We start from the raw sequence: 23,093 nt of genomic DNA on the forward strand, positions 1-23,093 counted from the left end.
CTTACGCCAACAGGGTGCGTGAATACACCCTCTCGGGCGGCTGTTCCACGTGATGTCATGATGCAGTTGTTTGCAAAGTGTGTAATTTCACTCGATGCCGAATTTGTTGTGGGCCGCAGCAGTGATGACAACAGCACCACCAGTGAGGAGAACGACGCAAGTGGGGAGCTTCTGGATAATAAATTTTCATTGTGGAACTTGTCCTTTTTGTTTCGGACATTGTATTTCGCGGCGGAGGTCGACTTACATTCAAGTTGACTTACAACAGTAAACACGGTACGTGGCGAAAGATGCAGTTATGATTTGGACATGGTGAACACGCAATGAACAAAGAACCCGCACTGAGCACAAAAGCAGCGAGCACAGAGAGCAGGAACATGGACCACTGAAACACATCGGTCACTTCGAAGTCACTGATTATCCGCAGTACGGCCCCCCGGGCACAAAACATAGTCGCAGTGTAGTCAGATTGGGGCACATCAGGGCACAGTGATTGGTAGGGTCTGAGACGCAAGAGGTGCACAATATCAGGCTCAGGTGGGTCGAAGGTAGTCTCCAAGAAGCCCGGAGTGATCTCATAGGTAAACGGCAGTGACCTAGCACCGCACAGAGAGCCTGATGCAGCGAGATGGTGACCAAAGCAGGACAAGGTAGCTAGGGGTTGAGGAAACCATGTGGTGAAGGCGGCTGTAATAGTCGTGCTGTGATTTCTGTGAGGCGAGTAGTTGGGAGAATGCTAGATGGTGGGATTGGTCGGAACAGGCAGTCACGTCGTGGACATATTGAGAGAGTAGAGGAGTAAAGGTAGGAAGCAGTCTCCACAGGTAACGGGGGCTCTTAGTCGTACAAAAGATAGACTAGGGAGCAACAACAGTGCAATGAAGGGAAGAGTTCTTTGCAAATGTAACGTAAGGAAAAGCAATATCTCCGTCACGAAGATCCAGTGAAACGTATATTGCGAGCATATCGGTAAGAGTGCTGCTAAGGCGCTAGGTGGGGCTATATGCGCCTATTATGTGTTCGAAGGTGGCAGGGGCATTGCATGAGTTGAAAGGTATAACCTTAAATTCATACAGTTCAGCAGGCACAACAAATGCCGTCTTCTCACGGTCTTGTCTATCGATGGCAATTTGCTACAGCCAGAGCGCAGGCCGGTGGAGGAGAAAAAATTTGGCACCTTAGAGACAATCAAGGGTGTCATTGATTCGTGGCAATGGCTAAACATCTTATCTTACAGAGGTGTCGATAATCCAAGCAGAACTGCCAAGAGCCATATTTTTTAGAGGATGATTGGTTAGTCCCAAGGGCTGCGGCAAGGCTCAATAATATCCTTGGCAAGCATTCCTGCTACCTCGTTTCGGATAACCTGCGCATGGGATGGGACATACAGAAAGAGTGCCAGCAGTCAGGAAAGGCACCACCAGTTCCTATGTCATGTGTGACAGCTTGACCGAGGGCAGCTGTGTGCAGATTAAAAATGTCTAAAAAAGACGAGACGTGTGAAAAGCTCTGCAGATTAGGCAGGTGAGGGCTCAGTAGCTTACATGGTAGTGAAAACGTCTGTTGAGAAAGGAAAATGCTGGCGGATGGCATCGCGGACAAGAATTAGGGTAGCATCTAATGCAGCGACTTGGCACCAAGGAAGGCGAGAAAGCATGGTCACACAGATTCCGGATGGAAGTATTAAAGGGCAGAAGCTGAAATTCAGAACCGGTAGAAACAGTGTGTTTGCCTTGACAGCAGCAAACGTAAGGGGCAGTGCAACGTTGCAGATAAGCAGTATATCGAGAATAGCTGCAACCATGTAGTCACCATCATGAACCGGCAGCAATGGGTACAGGGCAACAAAGGATGCAGTTTGAGATGGCAGGAAAACATTATCTTCAGAGAATAATAGATGTGGGAAACCCACAAGGCAGTTATCGAAGAATGAGACCTCAAGATGGTCCTCCTATAAGCAGCCAATGAGGAGTGAATGTTCCGAGAGGAAATCTAAACCGAGAACCAGATCATGGGTGCACATGTGTCGAACGGTAAAACAAGCCGGGGTGCCGTGGCCAGCAGGAGCAACAAGAGCGCTGCATTGGCCATCAGCAACAAAAATGCCAGTATCCACAACACACAGACAAGATGTCGCAGAACTAAGGACATTGCGATGGCAGGGGCGAAGGTTGGAGCTCATCACGGACTCATGCACGCCAGTGTTGGTGAAAGCAAATATGCAGCGTCACCTTTGGGGTCTGCATCGGCTAGTTTTCCAGATCAGAGCGACTTGAGGCGACTGTGGGGATTAAGAGCAACAGCAACAGGAACAAGAGGAAAAATCAGCGAGAAGCATGCCTCGGAGGTCTGTGGTGGAGAGTGTGATGAGAAGCGGCAAGAAAAGTCTGGGTGGGAGCTAGAGGTGAAGGCACTGTGGGGAGGTGAAAAGCATGGAGAGCGACTAGTGGAGTTGCCGTGGGGATGCGACTAGGGGCTGCAGCAGTGCCGAGCAATGTAGCCTATGTGAGAGTAGTGAAAGCGGTTTGGTCGGTTGTCTGCGGAATTCCGGAGAAACAGTGGGAACAGATAGTGGTGGTTGGAACCTCAGTGCCAGCTGGGCTACCAAGAGCACACACACTGCCGGATTGAGGTTCCATTTGGCAACTTCTTGCTACACGAATTCCTGGATGAGCAACACGATAGGCAGAGGCATACGACTGGGATAGGCACAAAGGCCTCTAATTCACGTCACACAATCCTTGGGACTGCGTCTGCGAGGGCAGGCATTTCAGAGAGTGGACTTCGCCTTCGGAGCCAGTATAGCGGCCAAGAAACCAGAGTAGAGGCTATTGAGGTGCTCTTTATATGCAAGGATGTCCGGCAGGTTCCCGCAGATCACAGTTTTGTGCAAAAGGTGGAACTCGGAGGTGCATTAATCGCAGACAAATTTCTCTATCCCGGCTTGGTATCGGTCCCAGGAATTGGATTATTAATTGGCCCGATCACCTCTGGAAAATCCAAACTGGTGAAGGGCAGCGAAGCGACGAAAACGAAGGGTTGGCAGCCGTTAACACCAGGCTTGGTTGGACCATCCAGGGGCCGTTCAGTGTGACCTCCTACCTCACACTAGCAAACAATGTTTGCATATTACGAATAGGTTTGGAGACGGCTGAAAATGTCCACACTACGTTGCAGAACTTCTGGGAGTTGGACGCCATTGGCATAAAAGATTCCCCAGAGACGCCGAACGCACGACCACTAGACAAAATACATTTGGAAAAGGTCAGCGTTATGAAGTTGCACTGCTATGGAAAGACCCATAGCAAGAACTCAGTGACAACAGTCACATGGCGGTGCAACGGATAAACAGATTGGCGAGGCGACTTGGGCGGAACAAAGAACTTTTGGAACAGCACGACTCGGCTATCAGAAGTTACATGGGAGCTGGGCATGCAGAAAGAGTACCGAAGAGAACCATCGGTCCTGACGCCTTCTCATCTCATCACGGGCAAACGGCTGATCGCTTTGCCCGAAGCAAGGACAGCGTCCATTCATTCGGCCACTGCAACAGACATAGGTAGAGATGGAAATACCGGCAAACTATAATGAATTCATTTTGGAAGCGATGGTTGAAGCAGTACATCCTCCAGTTACGGCCAGCCCCCTTCGCCTCTTCAAGCCCTGCGAGAGTCATTGCCGTGGACGACTTGGTGATCGTGCACAAAGAAAATGCGCCGATGCATATGTAGCAGACTGGTCGCCTTGTGGAGGTCTTTAAGGGGCGAGATGGACATATCCGATCATGCACCGTCAAGATGCCGTCTGGGGTCATCATAAGACGATCGGTACAGCTCCTCTACCCTGTCAGAAATCTGGCCAATGGTGGATGAAGTGGAAACCACCATCTTGATGGATTATAGTATTGGGAACTGCCGGATGTTGGCATAATGGCAAACCATTATGCCAACATATGGCAAGCTGGTTGCCGGTATAGTAGCAAGCTGGTTGGTGGCATAATGGCAAGCCATGTTGCCAGCATAATGGCAAGCCAATATGCCGGCAAGCTGAATGCTGGAATACTGACGGACTAGCCGCACTGCAGCCATTGGATGTGATTGTTCTTGATGTGGCATATAGCAGTAAAAGGAAGCACACCAATTTTTGAGGTTCAGAGCTCACGGCTGGTTTATTATAAATTTTCTATGAGGTACCATCCGAGCACTACCACATGACTGCAAAAGAGTTATGCATTTTCCAAAACTTCAGCAGCGGATTTGGTTTTTACTGCTTTGCCGCGCTTTCCCTGTCGACCGGCTTCTGTGAAGAAGCTGCGCAAATACTTTCTTGCTGCCCCAACCCTGGAATGTACAGGTGGTTCGGCAGCAGGATGCAGTTCCACGTATTTCTGCAAGCAATCTGAAAGAGCAATGCAGATACACAAATTGGGTCTCAACTTCATTTTTTTCAGAAAATGTGGCCTATGAATAACATAACGCACACAGGACAAAAATTAGCAGTAAACAGCATCAAAACATGCAGTGCTCATTGGAAAGGAATGTGCGGCTGTATCATAATGGCATTTAGAGTGAAATACAGTAAAATCTCATGAATTCGAACTCGAAGAAGAACGGAAAAAATGTCCAAATTAAGCGAAGTTCCAATTATCAAATGGGCGCTACAGTCAGCGGTCGTTGCGCACACTACACAGGTAGCACCCGAAGCAGACACGCGCAGTCACACATCGCGAGCTAGCCGCTCCTACACGTTAGTGGAAGCGATTCTGAGAATTCATGCGTTATGCACCAGGAACAAGTATTGGGATGCATTCACGTGAGTAGTGAGCTTTAGTGCTGGAAAAGATGACAGCATCTATGCTCCAAAACATGTTTATTTACAGGGAAGGGTTGTCACTATTAAAAGTAATAACTGATCAGCATTTGCTAGTGTTTCTTCTGCTGAGACGCCTTCAGCATCAACTGCAGCTTGCCCAAGAGCTCCAGCGCAACTCCAAGTTCTCACTGGCAGAGAAGTAGCATGCTGCAACATCAAGCACTGACATTGTTCACATGCACCTGACAGTGGCATAGGCCGTCGCTCCTGTCTGACTCATCACTGTCGGTCCTTCTCACCGCCGGTGAGCCCTGTGGCGTCTGCTGACCGCATGCAGTCTCAATTATATCGGCGTCACTCAAGGGTTTCAATGTCTCCACACCGCTGTCCGTGTAGTTTGCGGCACAAAGAGCATGACAGCGGCGGCCGAACTGCTTTGTGCACACCATGTGATAGTGACGCAGGGACTGCGGCACAAATAAAACCAGGAACGGCTTGTGCCGAAGCATTAGCAGCACGGGCGAGTGCCCCTGCAGCGAAAACCTGCTATGGCAAGCACCAGAGTGCGGGCTGCGCAGCATCGTGCGCTTGGCTTTTTTAAATTTTTCATTGCTTTACATCTCTAGTAAATTTGCAGCGCACTGTAACCACTGTGGGTCAACTTCTAGCTATGAGGAGCGATGTCAGCCATGAGCTCCTTGTTCGAATTAATTTTTGCAGATGCCAACTTGTTCGAAATATCGAGTTTCCCCCACTGAAAATACACAGGGCTGTGCCAGAACCCAGGCAACAGTTCGAATGAACCAGAGTTTGAATTAACGAGCTCTTACTGTATCACGAGCAGAATAGAATGAGGTCTAACAGAGTGCTCAAACACCAATTGTAACTGAATCAAACTATTATTTTTACGCAGCCACATTGGCACATTTTGGGCAAATTTTGTCAACATGGAACTACACAGGACACGGCACAACCACGTGCAAAATAACAAATGTATCAACATGGAAGGCAACATACATGCAGGGAGCGATTAGAAAGACAAAAAATATGATGTTACTGCACTAGACTACTGTGCACGGAGGCTTTTTATTTTACCAGAATGATAATAGATTTGGCACTACTCACTAATGCTTTCGCAGTCAATGGCTAGTTCCTCGATCACTGCATGAATTATTAATTTTTCTCAGAAAGGAGGATTCCTGCCGCGGTGGCTCAGTGGTTAGGGCGCTCGACTACTGATCCGGAGTTCCCGGGTTCGAACCCGACCGCGGCGGCTGCGTTTTTATGGAGGAAAAACGCTAAGGCGCCCGTGTGCTGTGCGATGTCAGTGCACGTTAAAGATCCCCAGGTGGTCGAAATTATTCCGGAGCCCTCCACTACGGCACCTATTCTTCCTTTCTTCTTTCACTCCCTCCTTTATCCCTTCCCTTACGGCGCGGTTCAGGTGTCCAAAGATATATGAGACAGATACTGCGCCATTTCCTTTCCCCAAAAAACCAATTATTATTCTCAGAAAGGACGACACACGCACACACTAAAAATTATTTCCAAGGTTCCATCACAATATTCTTATAAAGAATGCATTGTGACATCAGAAAAAGCTGTACAGATTGAAGAGAAAGATTGAGTAAAAACAATAAAAAAGGGGGACAAAGATGCAATGGTGCCCACAGAGTTATGACTTCAACTTACAAAGTGTGCTTACTTGCAACTGCCTCTACCTTCTCCGGTGTGGCAGGCATTTTTCTCAACGAGCCTGCCATGCTCCTGCATGCTTCGCCGGTGAGACTGCGTGAAGCAGCCTCCTGCCGCGACCAAACTACAAGTGCCATTTCAATTGTGAATTTCGCATCGGAGCGATTTTGCAGCAGGAAATTCCATTTGGCCTCCGTGATGGAAAGTACCAGGAGTACCTGCACCTGCAGTCATTAAAGAACAATCAGTGGCATTTTTCCTTACAGCCCTTTATGACAATTGTACAGAGGTTTTGAAAACGCTGACACAGTCACAGTCACAAGCACAGTGCGAGAGCATTGAAGCAGTCTGCCAGTGTACCTTGTGAATGGTAACAGCCGATGGCCAGGTCTGAATAAAACACAAATGACAGAAACAAACAGACATCAATCAAGAGGACGATGCACAAAGTGACAGTGAAAGCATGCTACCTATTCAACGTGTATGCACCTTTTCGCAGAAGCAGTTCACTGGCTGTGATATCCACGGCGACACGGAATAATGGGAGGAAACATGGTACAGGAGTCCTGCCACGATCTTTTGGGGCACACCTAATGCCAGAACGTTCAGCCACCTTCCATATTCCAGATGCTCACCTACCTTATCAGTATTTTCCATACATGTTAATTTGGGGACACCAATTTAGAGGTCACAACAGTAAGGAAGAGGGAACAACGAAAAGCAATATTGACCGTGAAAACACATCCTAGTTCAGCAACACAGCCGTGAAAAACCAGCAATGAAGCCAGAAAAGGCTGCACTTCCACAACAATCAATCAAGGGAGTGGGCGCACACCTTTGCGGAGCTCACGCAAATACCGCGTTTGGACCGTCACACTTACCCGTCTCCCCACCCCTCTCTTACACACTCCCAACCACCGTTTAAGAATTGCATATGGAGGTGTCGACACTCTCCCCCCGCCGTGCCCAAGAGCACCGCCCACTCGCGGCCACAATATGTTCGGGGGGAGAGGGAAGTGTTGGCATGGGAACCGGTCGCTAACTTAGAGGGTGATGCGAAAGGCGGGCCCACGCTGGGCGGCTCGGTCCGCCGTGGCGCGGCACTGAGCACGTGAATTTGGCACATTTCGGAGTGTGCAGCTGTGGTGCTGTGCTGTTTTTAACAAGTTGTTTTATTTTGCACCAAGACCTTGTGTTTGGCTATCGTCGGCAGAGTAGCCCACAGCAGCCGAGCGCAGCGCAATGGGAAGAAAGTGCTTCGTGCTGAACTGCAATTCGGGCTACCAGGCATGTGCGGATCGTGTGCCATTATTCAAAGCTCCATCCGACAATGTTCGTTCGGAGAAGAGGCGCCGTGCGATTCCTAGGGCAGACCAGACATTAATGCCCACTGATCATGTCTGCGCCAAGCATTTTGCAGAGGATGCGATATCCCGGGCATATTATGCGGAGCTCGATAAAAGTGCTACTTTACGCGGAAGAAATGCCCGTGCTTTCCAGAGATGCAGTTCCTACATTACAGTAGCCGACGGGTAATTCGGACTCCAAAAATTCGGTCTTGTAGGATATGTCGGACCTCAATCAGGCGCCGTCAGTCACCCCATAGAAGCACATACATATTCGCGACGGATATTTCGGATATCAAAAGTCCAAAAGCTCGATTTTTCGGACTAATTGCAGTCACCTGCGGGCCAAAATCGGCCATCTTATGGGCTTTTCGCCGGCGCAAAAGGTGCCGTCTTGGATTGAGGTGGATTTACGCTGCAGTTGGATTGGCTTGACATACTTTCGGTACCTCATTGTTGCCAGTAGAGGTCCCTGCGATCTGTGACACTTCGAGGTTGCAGCCAGATTGTCATCGCTGTCAACTTGTTTCTGTCACCGACGTTGTCGCGGGCAGTTATTGCTTGTCCCATACGTTGAAAATTGGTTTTTGGGGAAGGAAATTGTGCAGGAGCTATCTTGCATCTCAGCCGGAAGGAATAAAGGAGGGACTGAAAGAAGGAAGGAAGGAAGAGGTGCCGTAATGGAGGGCTCCGGAATAATTTAGACTACCTGGGGATCTTTAACATCGCACAGCACACAGGCGCCTTAGCGTTTCGCCTCCATCGAAACGCGGCCACCGCGGCCGCGATCCAACCCAAGTACTCCGGATCAGTAGCCGAGCGCCCTAACCACTAAGCCACCGTGGCGGGTCTCATACGTTTGCCATTCGTCGTTTTGTCACTTAGGTTTCTCTGACCGCGTCGACCGAGTGGCACTCAGTCTTCCCGAAGTTACATCCGTTCGCCGTTTTGTGATTGCGTCCGGCGGTTCCGCCTCTTTGAATGAAAGTGCCTTATGTTTGCGTGTGTTTGACGAGCAGTGTGGTGCACACTCGGGTTGGGGACAACATGGCCCTGCCGGGTCCATCAAAGAAGTGTGGGAAGTATTCCAACTAAATGTAGTGACCTTGATGCCTAGCGTGTACAGTGAAAGCAAAAGTTTGGAGCAAATACAGGCGCGAATCGTCGCCAGCAAGAAAATTTGTCGCGAGGTAAAATCAGTGACGTTTTTAAGCCGATTTAATCTCAGTAAAGTGGGGTTTTTTTGTACTTCACGGATATTTTGGTCTGTTCGATTATTCGGACCATTTTCTGGGTACCTTCGATTCAGAAAAATCGGTCGGTGACTGTGTTTCCAAACTGTCAGAAGTATAACACACGGCCACAGGACATCTTACACGGCCACAGAGACATAGAAAACCACCCCGGAAGAGGAAACCTCCTGCGCAAGCATCCAAGCTACGTCAGCCGAAGGTCGACAACAACAGGGCGATGCACCCTCTCCAAAGCTTCCTTGCCTGCTGTGATGCCTGCAGATAAGGGAACAGCCTTGTAGCCATCGGTTAAGCGACAGCAATTTGACTCTGACTCTGCCACTCTGATGCCTGCACTTGATGGTGCTTCAACAAGTACACCGCATCGCCATTTAGCATCCAGTGCAAAGGAGCTTATTGAAAATTGTGCCCGTTCCATGATAATTTGCATCGGAATAAAAATGTTTTTTTCTCAAGCTTTCGCGTTGGGTTATGGTACACGATCCGACGCGCCCTTTCATCCCGTCTGATACATTTCCAGCGTGAGAAAGTTTTTACCTAAAACGAGTTGTAAATAGCTTCGCTATACTAGTGCTCTGCATCTTGAAAATTAGCCCACTCAACAAAACAATGTTTGCACGGTCTTCATACAGAGTGAAGAAGCGACGATAAGCGTCAAGCAAAAACATTCTGGTGCAATAATTTTCTGGTGCAATAAGCGTAAAAGGGCACGAAGACCCCCACTTATCTTTATTATGCTTAGATCTATGATTAGGTCGACTGAAACATGAATTGAGCGAGGAAGCGAAACGTGAATGAGCTTCGAGTGCTGCTTGACTGAGCCCATATCATTAACCGCTTTGAACAAGATAATTTCATGCAGACAAAATTTTAGGACTGCTACACTATTGATTTTAATTTTAAGCAACGAATTTCTTTTGTGTTTTGAATTCAATTCACGCCACCAAAGCGAAAATCGAGCTTGGGCAGCGGAATCTCAAGGCACCAGAACCGCTCAACTGGGATGGATGGATGGATGGATACGGCTGAACCCTTTACATCGGGCGGTGGCTCAAGCCACCTAGCCATGTCTTGTGAAATTTTACTCCTGTCTTGCTTTTAGCCACCAATCAGATAATCTCCGCTTGGTTACTTCTAACCTCTTAAAATCCACTTTCCCTTCACTATCCCTAAACCCCAATGCCTTGGGTAAGTCAGCCCCGCTGCCTTCCACTGTAGGGTGAAGCCCTTTACAGAAAAGTATCAAGTGTTCAGCTGTTTCCTCCTCCTCTCCGCACGCAATGCACAAAGTGTCTATCTCCTGGTACCTAACTCTATACGTCTTAGTCCGCAAAACTCCAGTCCTGGCCTCAAACAACAAAGAACTTCCCCTACAATTATCATAGATATTTTCTTTGACAATTTCCTGTTTAAAGGTCCGGTATGTTTCTAGTGCCGATTTCGTCAGCACCCCTGTTTTCCACAAAGCTCTCTCTGTTTCTTTAACCTTTTTCTTAACCGATAATTGCTGATTTGCCCCCTTACTGCTGTCCAGATATTTGCTTGTCAATTTTCTAGTTCGCTTTCTCCATTTCGTGTCAACATTCTTTATGTACAGGTATCTGAAAACTTTCCTAGCCCACCGCTTTTCCTCCATCCTTCTCAATCGTACCTCAAATGCTATCTTACTGCTAGCCTCTCTGCTCTCGAAAGACGCCCATCCCATATCACCCTGTACCCCCTGATTTGGTGTATTGCCATGTGCTCCCAAAGCTAACCTCCCTACTCCCCGTTGCCTAATTTCCAGCCTTGCTTGAACATCTGGCCTCATACACAGGACCGCATTCCCGAAGGTCAGGCTAGGGACCATCACCCCTTTCTAGATCCCTCTTACCACCTCATACCTATTGTAATTCCACAGTGCCCTATTTTTCATGACAGCTGCATTCCTACTAGCTTTATTCATTACATATTTTTCATGCTCTGTCAGATACTCAACACTGTTATTTATCTACACCCCAAGATACTTGTACTCATTCACTACTTTTAGGACGAACTCTTGTATTCTATGCTCGCCGCCCTCTTCATTAAATGTCATGACTGCAGATTTTTCCTTACTATGCTTGAAGCCTAATCTATCTCCCTCTGTACTGCATAAGTCTAACAACTTCTGCAGGTCTTCCTTGTTGTCAGCCATTATCACTATATCGTCCGCAGATATTAGTCCCGGTAATGTCTGTTTAATCAATTCCCCTTGCTTGAAAAAAGATAGGTTGAAACCTAGTCCGCTCCCCTCTAGCTTGGCCTCCAAACTTTGCAGGTACAACATGAACAACAAAGGGGACAGAGGACATCCTTGTCTAAGCCCCTGCTGTATCTCTACAGGCCCTGATACATTTTTTTTCCATTTTATGAGCACTCTGTTACCTCTATATATATCTTTTAAAAGATTAATTACTCCATTTTCCACATCCAATGTGCCCAATATGTCCCACAAATGCTCCTGAGTAACGTTGTCATAGGCTCCCCTAATATCCAGAAATGCTAGCAATAAGGGCCTATGTTCCTTTTCCGCAATTTCTATACACTGTGTCAATGAAAATAGATTGTCCTCCAACCTCCTTTGTTTCCGGAACCCATTCTGTAGTTCCCCTAGCAGCCCCTCGTTCTCCACCCAAGCCTGCAGTCTATCCTTTATAATTTGCATCACCACCCTGTAAACCACAGACGTCACTGTTATGGGGCGATAGTTACTTATGTCTGTTTTGTCCCCCTTTCCCTTATATATCATGTTCATTCTACTTAATCGCCATTCATCGGGGACTTTCTCATCCACTATCATTTTGTTCACTACCTGTATTAATGTTTGCTTGGATTTTGGTCCTAACTTCTTTATCAACATAATCGGGATACCATCTGGTCCTGTGTATGTGCCACTAGGAACCTTCTTCTCTGCCCTTTCCCACTCTCCTTGCTCAAGTGAAGCTATTGCTGTAACCGGTCTATCGTCCTTCGATAAATTATGTACCACGTGCTTTGCTGAAAATTTTTCCGTCATCCTTGTTCCTATGTGTTTTATTGCTTCATCCCCTTCTAGTCGAATACCCTCATCTGTAACAATAAACCTTTGTTCTAGCCTAGTTTTATTACTCATTGCATTTAGATGTTTCCAGAATTTTTGGGCTGCTTTTCTATCCTTTTTATTTACTTTTGACATCCATTGGGCACCCTTTCTTCTAATTTTCTCATTAATCAAATAGGATGCGTCCCTTCTACACTTTATGAAGGTATCCCATTTTCTGTCTACTTCGGGTTTTGGTTCCCCTCTATTCTTGGAATATCTGTGTTCCCTGGATGCTTCCTTGCGCTTTTCTATTGCCCTCTTGACCTCCTCATCCCACCAACTCTTGGGTTTGCATCTTTTCCCTTTTAGCTTTACTCGCACCTTAGCTAGCTCTAGCTCCAGTAATCGAGTTAATTTGGTATAAGTCCATTCTGTTTCACTATCCTCAAAAATTACTTTCTCGATTTGTTTGGCTGCTACTTCCAATTGCTTTTCTGAGTAAAATTTTCCCCCCGATTGTTTATCTTGATTCAGTCCTACATTGCTTTTTCTTCTGAAGCTCAACTTGATACGCTTGTGGTCACTACCTAGACTTCTGGAACCATCTTCATCTATGCTCATTAACCCTAATCTGTTATACATCCTCTGTGACATTAGTGCATACTCTATCGTCGAGTGCAGACTCCCCGCCTCCCATGTTATGAGCCCTTCACACTTCTCGGTGCTGTTGCATACAACTAAATCATGCCTGTCACACATGTCCTGCAGCATGCTTCCTGTCGAATCCGTGTACCCATCCAGGTCTTCTATGTGTGCATTCATGTCGCCTAATATAATTATCTCGCCCTGTCCTTCTAGCTCATCAATGTCGCTTGCAATACATTCTAACATTTTCCTGTTTTCCTCTTTGGCATTAACCCCTGTCCACAGGTATACAAAGCCAAGGAGTGTTTGCTTGCCTGCCACTGTTCCTTTTAGCCATAAATGTTCCCTGCATCCCAGTCTAACCCTTTGAAAATTCATACTTTTATGAATGAATGCCCCAATTCCACCTCCCTTTCTGCTGCCCTCTGTTCTATTGCAATATTCCTATGCGTAGTCTGGGTTACAGGGTAGTTGCTCCATGTCTCTAAGATGTGTTTCCGCTAAACCATATACCATTAATTCCTCCTGTCTTAACTGTTCTTCTATTTCCTCCCATTTCAGTCTATTCCTGCCACCTTGTATGTTAATGAAACCTATATCTGAATTTACTTGGCCCTGGCGCTTGCGTCTCTTTCTTCCCCTATGGTTCCATTGTCCGTTTGATCTTAATTCTTCCTTCTCTACACTGGTTCCTTCAGAGCTCTGGGTCCCCCCAAAAAAGCTGTTGCCTGGCGACCTATCCTACTACCCACCTTCTTGCCAGTGGCACCACCGTAGTGGATGCCATCCTGTGCAAAAGGGTGGGGCCTAACCTCGTACACTTCCCTGTTGACCTCCATCACCTCGTATCTTAGTCGTCGACTCAATATCCTAATTACCCGATTAGTCTCCACGACCCTCCTTTCCGTTTCACGAGCCTGCCTCTGGACCTCTGGGATTGTGCATATGGTCACATGCACACTCTCAGAGGCCTCTCTAAGCCTACGCATCCCCACCTCCAACTGCGTCTCAAGATTCTGGCTCCTCCCCTGCAGTACATCATTGAGACCAGCATGGATGACCACAAGGTGTTCGCCATCCATGCTGCCCACCACCACCTCCCGGGCGCTGGCCATTGCATCCACCAGGCACTTTCCCGACTGAGCCTCCACCTGCACCCGCCTGTCTGCCTTCACTGCCGTCAGAACGCCTCCCTCAACCCTCGCTACATTCGAATCCCCGACCACCAGAACTCTCCTGTGCCCCAAACGTTCGCTTCCTAATTCCATCTGTTGGCCTCCGGATCGCTCTAGCTGACTCTCCTGCCGCTGTACGCTATTGTCGCGAGTTTCCATGCCCGCTTTAACCTTTTTCATTTTGTTCTCATTTTTCTCACTCAATGCTCGCTGCACTACAGCACTGTACGATCGACGAGCCTCGTCCCCCACCTGACACTTCTCCGAACTGGGGTGCCCAGCCGGCCGCGACCCGAGCGCTTCAACCTGTTTTTCTAGCTGGGTCCGCTTTTCCCGCTCTTCTTTAATCTCGCCCACCATTCGCTTCAACAGGGCGGCATTACTCTCCTCCTTTTTAATCAAATCGGCGACCTGAGCTTCCAGCTTAATCCGTGCCTCTCGTTCGACCTGCCGGTCCGCATTAAGTGCATTAAACTCAGCTTCCCATTCCCCTTTTAACGCATGAACGGCGTCCCTAAACCGCTTGGACATCTTACACACGAAGCTAGTCTCACCCGCCTCGGCTAAGCTCCCGAACCCTGTCTCATCTAAGTAACACCAACGGTCGAACTCCTGGCACTGTACTAACTCCCCGTCCTTGTCCTCCTTAACTTTCCTAGCTTGCCGACCCATTGTCCGGCCGACTACGCCTTGTGAAAGCCCGCCAAAATTCCTATGCGTAAAAACCCGCCAAGAATATTACACAAAACTTCGGCACTACGCAACGTAAAAGCCCGCCAAAATTCCTAGAGAAGAAACCTTCGGCACTAGTCAACGTAAGAGCCCGCTAAAACTCCTGCACAAAAACCTTCGGCACTGCGCAACGTAAAAGCCCGCCAAAATTCCTACACAAAAAACCTTCGGCACTACACAACGTAAAAGCCCACCAAAATTCCTACTCATAAACCTTCGGCACTACGCAACGTAAACGCCAGCCAAAAATCCTACACCAAAAACTTTCAGCAATACGCAAGGTAAAAGCCTTCCAAAATTTCTACGCAAAAGCCTTCGGCACACACACTTCCGCTAGCCTTTCTACCCTTAACTCGGTTTAAAACTACTGCCCGAAGGCATGTACAAGCGCAAACACCAAAAGGCACTTAGCTTCAGACGTAGTCGCTGGAGCTCCGAAAAAAAGCGTCCGCCTCCGACGGTGTCACGAGAGCGAGTGCCCGCTGACATCGGCGCCATCTGTCGGCTTGCAGCCAAACTGAATGGCGCACTCCGCCGTGGCCGACCATAACCGGCACACTCCAGCGGCACAGTACCTCAGTATTCTTGCACCGTGCTTCCAACAGATCGTCTTCAGACGCCTCCAGACCCGCTCTCCGTCATCCCCTCAGCTGTTATCCCACTATTGTGGCACGTCCCCTGCATGCTCCCTATGCGGTGACCCTTAGGCCACACTCCCCCACATCCTTTTCGGCTGCCCTACTGACCCTCCCCCGCAGGGACAGCACGGCATCTCGAGCTGAGAGGACTGGGAGGTCCTGCTCACGTCTGCAGACTTGACATCGCAGCTTGCTGCGGTGACTCGGGCTGCCAACGTCGAGTCCCGACATGATTTACATGATGCAGTGCGGGACCGCGCAGTGGCCTAGGGACCCAGCAGGGTCTAAAACTCACTTGTAGAAATAAAGTTTTTCTGTCTGTCAGTCCTCATGGAAATTTTTCTCCACAGCGCATGTTAACACGTGGTTGGAGATGGCAAAAACTTCATTAAAGACATGAGTTGCATGTAAATGTGTTGACAATTTTGGTTACGTGCCTGCAACATGCAAATTTGACATTTCTGCTGCACCAGCCACAGCAACTGTCTAAGAAATATAACAGTGCTAACACATGAATTTACAGAATGAGAGGAGGAATACGAGAGAGAAGCGCTGGCTGTCAACTGAAATTTTATTGATGGAAGGCAGACGCCTTATAGCAGTGAGGAACAGATGGTGAAAAAATGGGAGCGATACAATAGGGGATAACAACAGCAACAAAAAATGTAAGCACAAGCAAGCAACATAAGAAAAACCAAAACAAAGGAAAAAACTCATTTTGTTGGCCACTTCTAAAAGCCGACATCTCCTGCAAAAAGTTATAAAGACAGGCTGCTAATGCGCCTACTGCCTTACATGGTATACTTCAAAGCTGACACGCCATTTTGTCTGCACTATTGCAGAGAATCCTGATCTCTCCCAACCAAGCCATGCATCCTTTGCACTAACCAATGTGCACAACCAAACCTATGTACTCGCCCCTTTAAATCGCTTCAGTTCCAAAAAATGTGGATGCCAGGTAAAACATGAAACTCAGTTCAAGTGTTCCACATGAGTGGTCTACGCTATTGCCTTGACATGTGGAAAGCTTTGTCAGCCAAACTGGCTGGTGCATCGGGGAACGTCTTGGGGTGCATGCCCGAAATTTAAATGATTTAAAGGACAAGTACGCACATTTGGTTATGCATGCAGGTTAGGAAGTGCAAAGGGTGCGTGGCTCGGCTCAGAGACCAAGATTCTCAGTAAGAGTGCCGACAAGACAGCACATGTCAGCCTGGAAGCATACCATGTAAAGAAATATGGCAGTAGGTGCATTAGCACCACTCTTTATTGTTCTTTGCTCCAGAGGTCAACTTTTGACAAGAGGCCAATAATTTCTTTTTTGCGCGTGTTTTGGTATGTATTGATTTTCTTATACTGCTTGCTAGCGTGTGCATTCTTCGATGCTGTAGTTATCCCCAGCTGTATCGCTGCCATCCTTTTCCCACCTGTTCCTCGCCTTTATAAGGTGCCTGCCTTCCATCAATAAAATTTAAGTTGACAGTCGGCATTTGTGCCTCGTATTTCTCCTCTATTTCTGTGGATGCATGAGTTAGGGCTGTTACATTTCTTAGGTTCAGAATGCACCAACTCGCCCAGAAAGAAGTTTTAATCAAACAGCAACTGTCTTTCCTTTGTATCGCTGGTAGCCAAAATACCACCTAGTGGCCGCTTAGGCAGCAATCACTGTGTTCGCCCCAAGGCAAGCCATTCTGTGGCTGCAGCAACAAACATGCCAGAATAATGTTGTGCGTCTTCTTTCTCATCAAGGAATGACAGTGGCAAGAGACTGTAGCCAGCCTAGTGTGCCTTTATGCAAAAGCTGCCAGACCCAACAGAATAGTCAGCTGTGCTTCCAGGAAAGAAATCATTTTTTTATGCACCCCTATGCAACAAAACAAAGATGTCTTAACGACTTATTATGAAATGTGTTTAGTATGATATGCAACTTGCAATCTCTTGCTACTGAAATAAACATGTACATGCTCACCTGTCCATTAACGGCATCAAGTGTGTTTAGTGACAGGGTAGCAGGAGTCTTTGCTTGAGTAGTGTCCTCTGCACATATTGAGGTCAGAAGACATCACACTTTTGACATGAAACGCAGTTTGGCCAACTCAGAAACCATGAACATAACTCGATGATGGGCTGCAGAAATCTGGAAGTCAGCTACCCAGCAAAGCAAGAACTCCGTCATGGCACGTGTTGCCCTGCACGCCGAAGTTGGGTGCAGTGCTGGAGATGATCGCCTTATGCCCCACATTGCATGTGACAAGCAGCAAGTAGGAACAGCTCTGCTTCATCTCCCATCGCAAGTAATGGCTCAGCACGGGTGTGCTTAGTCCTTTTATCACAACATACAGCAGGAGCGTGCAGAAAAGATGTGCAACGTTTCTGTGCCTCCCCAAGTCTCCAGTGCTGCACCCAATTTCTTCAGCCAAAACAGGTCTAGTCACCATGGTTAAGGAGTATTCACTGTGCACGGTAGCAGACTTCAAGATTTCTGTAACTCGCCCATTGTGCAGGATGCGGGCAGTGCTCTTCCAGTAAAAAAAGGAGAAAAGGAAAAAAGCTTTCTAGGTTCTACTCATATGTGAAGTAGTGTCGGCACTCGATGTTGCAGCACGCTACTTCTCTGCCAGTGAGAACTCTGACGTTGCACTGGAGCTCTTGGGCAAGCCCCAAATGATGCTGATGGAGTCTCAGCAGAAGGAACACAAACAAATGCACATCACCGATTACTTTTAATTTTGAAAACCCTTCCCCATAAATAAACATGCTTTGGAGCATAAATAGTGTCCTATATTCTAGCACTAAAGCTTGCTGCTTACGTAAGCGTATGCATTCTAGTACTTGTTTCTGGTGCATAACTGGCCAATCAATTTTATTTGCCATCAGGACTGCATGAATTTTATTCTCAGAATTGCCCGCCACAAACTTAAAGTAGCGCCTAGATCGTGATAATGAGTCTAGGTGCGACTGCTTAGAATTCAGCCCGTGTGATAGGGTGCAATAACCGCTCATTCCTGCTGCCACGCGATAATTCTAACTTCGCTTAATTCGAACAATTTTCTAGTCCCCTTCGGGTTAGATTTAACGAGCTTTCATTGTAAAAGAAAATGATGCAAATAAATGAAAACAAGCATGTGTGCTTGATTTTAATGGATCACAGAGCTTTTTTTCTGCATAGTTGGGAATTCATTTTATGGTGAACAATTGCACAATTGTTTTTTCTTCCGAAATTTGCTGGATGAATGGGTCTCTAATGAATGAGCAAAATACTAGACTCACCACAAGGTACAGCAACTTCCTCTGGAGATGTAGAAGGCGGGGCTGAATCACCATGAAACAAAACCAATCTCAGAACTGGTCAATAATGGATCGAGAAAAATCCAACACTCACCACAATGTACATCAGTTTCAGTTGGAGATACGCAAGCCAGGGCCAAGTCAACATCTAAACAAACAAAACCATTGTAAAAAAAAATACTGTAGACCACTTCACTGCATTTCTGGCTGATGAAAATATAGCAAATTAAACACAGGCAAGCACTTTGGCAATTAAAACCTGAAATGCAAATGTCCCAGCGATCTATGCATTGCCTTCACAAATACAGAACGTTTACTGAGCACATCACGACCGCAGTGCAAAGTTCCAGAAGAAAGTTAATGCCTCGTGCCTGTATCATTACCCCTTTAGAGAGGATATTCGCTTCACTGTACAGCACAAAGCTTCAGCAGTGAAGACTGGAGCAGGTAGGCATAGGATTAGTGATGTGCGCAGCCTTTCGCCATGCCCGCATGCGTCTCTTGCTCAATGGGAGCATGAATGCCTTTATTGCCATATCGGGCCTTACCACACAAGATGGAGCAAAAAAAGAATTTGAGAGGCCGTTAAGTCACATTTTTTGATGCCGAACATGAGTGCTCCTCCTTGCTTGTTGGCCACTGTTTCAGTGTGTATGCACAGCAGACAATGTTGAAAAAGACAATGCTACGCTCAACATTATTGGCTGTGCCGCCGGTCAAAGAATCCCAGTAGTCCTTAGAAAAACATGCGACTTCCAGCACACTTTTTATCGTGCAACTCAGTGAGAAAGGGCCTCTCTTGAGCTTCCCTTCCTCCATACCGCACACTGCCTGCTACAGATCAGTCCTCTTATTTCCCGTGAGAGATTGGAAATGGCTCCCAAAACACTCTAGGCAGTCACTCTTTGAATTTCGTTCCTTAGCCAACCATGTGCTATAGTATTCCCGGTGAGCATTGAACCCAGACAGGCCCAAAACGTCAGCCGTTTCCTTTTTTATAATTTGGCGGGTGTTCGTTCATTTGCTGTTATACTTCACTGTTGCCCAATTATCATACTTACTTGATTCTAATGTGCACCTTTTTTCCCAGAAAAGTTGACCAAAAATGGCCCCCTGGAGTTTTCACAGCTGATTTAAGAAAGCTTTGGTTTGCACCTGCATTCAACACCTCCTTATACTGCTTCAGAAAATCAGCGAATGCTTTGAGGGATCCACTACTCAGGGGATAGAGTAAGAATACTGGCCCTAAGGACTGGCCTCAGCTAATTCACCTGTTCTCATACGCCTGTACTGGTGATGTTCAAGAGAGCCGGAAATAAAAATTAGCAGTTAAAAATTTACCTGTAGCACCGGTAGCACTTGTCGTGGCCGTCAGCATCGCCTCGGGAAGTTGTGCGCCTGCAAATATATCAAACAAAACATTGATTACAGTTTGCTCTAATTTGACAAGATATTCGGGAAAAGCGTAAGTGTTACCTGGGTCCAAAGAGGGAGGCATAATTTATTCCTTTTTCAATATTGTTTTATTATTATCGTTATCCACTGCTCAAGGGATAAAGTAAGAATACTGGCCCTAAGATCTGGCCTCAGCTAATTCACCTGTTCTCATATGCCTGTACTGGTGATGTTTCAGGGAGCCGGAAATAAAAATTAGCAGTTAAAAATTTACCTTTAGCACCTGTAGCACTTGTCGTGGCCGTCAGCATCGCCTCTGGAAGTTGTGCGCCTGCAAATATATCAAACGAAACATTGATTACAGTTTGCTCTAATTTGACAAGATATTCGGGAATATCATAAGTGTTACCTGGTTCCAAAGAGGGACGCATAATGTATTCCTTTTTTATTATTGTTTTAATAATATTGTTATCCACTGCTCAAGGGATAAAGTAAGAATACTGGCCCTAAGAACTGGCCTCAGCTAATTCACCTGTTCTCATATGCCTGTACTGGTGATGTTTCAGGGAGCCGGAAATAAAAATTAGCAGTTAAAAATTTACCTGTAGCACCTGTAGCACTTGTCGTGGGCGTCAGCATCACCTCGGGAAGTTGTGCGCCTGCAAACATATCAAACGAAACATTGATTACAGTTTGCTCTAATTTGACAAGATATTCGGGATTATCATAAGTGTTACCTGGGTCCAGAGAGGGAGGCATAATATATTCTGCAATGACCTCACCACGCTGCTGGCCCCTTCGAACATAGCTCGCTATTTCATCTGCGATTATTGAAATACATAAAAAATGAGCACTGTGGAACGACAATGAAGTGCGGCAGAGAAAGGCCCTTGTTACATAAAAGGTACAACAGTGTCCGCAAATGGCTTCTATTTCTCCCTTCCTAGCTCATGAAAGCTCCTTTTACAGTGAAAGTGCATCTTTGTCATTAGAATTCAGCAATCTATTCATAGAGGCCAACTTCAAGTTGTCCTCAGTGTCCCTTCTAATATGCCACTAAATGTCCGCAAGTTTGTTTGCATGAAGCAAGATTGAGATAAAGAGGGGAGCATAGTTTGAGCATTCCCAGGAATATTAAAGCAATCTAGGCCAAAAAATGCCAAAAATTTGCTGCACTTTATATTTACACTTGCAGGGCCTCGTGAATACTGAAATGTTTATGACAAAGCGAGTACTCAGGCTAGAAGCAACTACTGCATCTGTCCGAGCAAGTTGAGAAACACAACTTCTATTTCCTGTTCTTCCAAGGCATGTGTTATTTTTCCCATCTCAGAGGAAACGGTCCTTTTTTCCATAAGCAGAGTCTTTGTGGCTGTACCTTGAGCCTTCCGCGCCCATCGCACAGCAGACATCCAAGTGCTAACGAAGGAACTAAATTGACGAAAGCCGTGATCATAAATCGCCAGCTGAGAAGCCCTCCGCGAGGCCCCAGTGTTTGGGTTGTTGTTTCGGAGGCTTTTCCCCCTAAAACTTCTTGAGACTGCCAAAGTTTGCAAGCCAGTTCCGGTAACTTGTAGTGTGCTACCAATACAGAATCTACTCGCTGGTTTGGCCACTGTCAGTCCCAATCCCATCATGCCTACCGTGGCAATTCCATTAATGATTTGTCACGAGAAGTTGCTCTGGGGCTCTCAAGCTCCACCAGTGTCAGCATGTGCTATCACAAGGCAGTGGCGCATTGCTTAACCACTGTGCCAGGAATGGTATCAAGATTCCTAGTGATCTATGAATGTAAAATATAGTTCAAACAATCCGCATATTTGGGCGTTAACTCATTAGCACTGTCGTGTCATACCCTTATTGCAGAGCTTAAGTGTCTCCACCAGTTTTAGTACGCTAGCAATAGGCCCTCACTCAACAATTTCGCCTATCTTTCACTTATGCCTCCTTGACCTTGAAATCCGAGCCTTGAAACGAAACTAAAAACAGGAGGGCTAGTGCAGCTAATTTGAATTTGGCCTAACCACGCTACATCATTCACCATTTTTTTCAAACTCGCGCCCTCCTCTATTTCATGCATCTGCGTATCTCTGCTAAGAAATGGCTATTGTTAAGATTCTTTCAGAGGTCACACAGCTACCGTGACAGTGCGACGATGGGAAAATTGGGCGGAGTCGGCATGTGGGAGAGAAGAACCTTATGTGCTCTGATTGAGTCTGATTGAGTACCTCTGATTGAGTCTGCACAGCCAACAGAAGCAAAGTGCACACAGCCAACCGCAGGACGGCAGGTGCCAGGCATGTTCAATGCACATTTGCGGCCAACGGCGAATGCTACTCAGGGCCGGAGCAAACAGCTCGCGCGCTCTAAACAAGTGCTGGCGCAGGCTAAGCTCTCTCCGGATACGGTTAAGCAAATCATACAAAGGCAGGCTTACCTGCAAGCGCGAGAACGTACGCTGGGTAGTACCCTAGTACCACTCCGTCTTCACTACACCAATATATTTCATGTTTTTTCTCACTATTGAAGTCGCCTTCATTCGTAGGCGAAAATCGCTTAATTAGTGCCACCGGCACTATTGCTTTCATTCTGTCCTCGTATCTCACAAATGCAAGCATTATGAAAGAAAAAGCACGAGTGTCGTTGCCTCTGAACGACGGCGACAATGCGTTTCGGCTACGGCATGGCTACGGCTTCATCCCTGAATGGCTGCGTTCGGTATTTGGAACCACACTGCAGTGGCTACTGTACCCATACCTCAATTCGGTTCCGCTTTGCTAGTATTGATACGCGGACTGAACATTATCAATAAAGCTCCGGTACATTCGTCACGAATATCAGTGCAGTACATAGTCAGGTTGACACACAGAAAATTCTACTCCTTGTAGATATCAAATCATCTAATGGCGATTTCCACTGGTCGTGCTGGAGCAGCTTTTCTTGCTCAGCGACGACAAATTCGAGTTCCACTGGTCGACCTGGACCGACCGCGCGAATTCCGCTGGTCGTTTGGAACAACTCCGTTCCATACGGAGCGCTGGTCGACAACGGTCGCTGTGCTCCGAGGCGGT

General features: G+C 47.0%; 1 protein-coding gene across 1 annotated transcript; it reads right to left on the bottom strand.

Moving 5' to 3' along the window:
* Nucleotides 1-4,225: 4,225 nt before the first annotated feature.
* Nucleotides 4,226-22,640, bottom strand: LOC144126376 (uncharacterized). The gene is made up of 7 exons (XM_077660432.1): nt 22,460-22,640; nt 20,625-20,681; nt 19,969-20,025; nt 18,610-18,651; nt 17,309-17,376; nt 6,518-6,731; nt 4,226-4,398 (listed from the first exon to the last, which is right to left on the bottom strand). The coding sequence occupies exons 1-7, from the start codon at nt 22,638-22,640 to the stop codon at nt 4,226-4,228; spliced, it is 792 nt and encodes a 263-aa protein (XP_077516558.1).
* Between the last annotated feature and the right edge of the window lie 453 nt (nt 22,641-23,093).

Source organism: Amblyomma americanum, chromosome 1, assembly GCF_052857255.1.
Source record: "Amblyomma americanum isolate KBUSLIRL-KWMA chromosome 1, ASM5285725v1, whole genome shotgun sequence".
NCBI classification, from domain to species: Eukaryota; Metazoa; Arthropoda; class Arachnida; order Ixodida; family Ixodidae; genus Amblyomma; species Amblyomma americanum.

Excerpts from the sequence above, each read along its gene's own strand:
- LOC144126376 (XM_077660432.1), bottom strand. The coding sequence starts at position 22,640 with ATGCTTGCATTTGTGAGATACGAGGACAGAATGAAAGCAATAGTGCCG. Across the intron at positions 18,652-19,968 it reads AAGTGCTACCGGTGCTACAG|CCCCGCCTTCTACATCTCCA; the intron begins GTAAATTTTTAA and ends ATGGTGATTCAG. Across the intron at positions 6,732-17,308 it reads TTGATGCCGTTAATGGACAG|GTGCAGGTACTCCTGGTACT; the intron begins GTGAGCATGTAC and ends TAATGACTGCAG.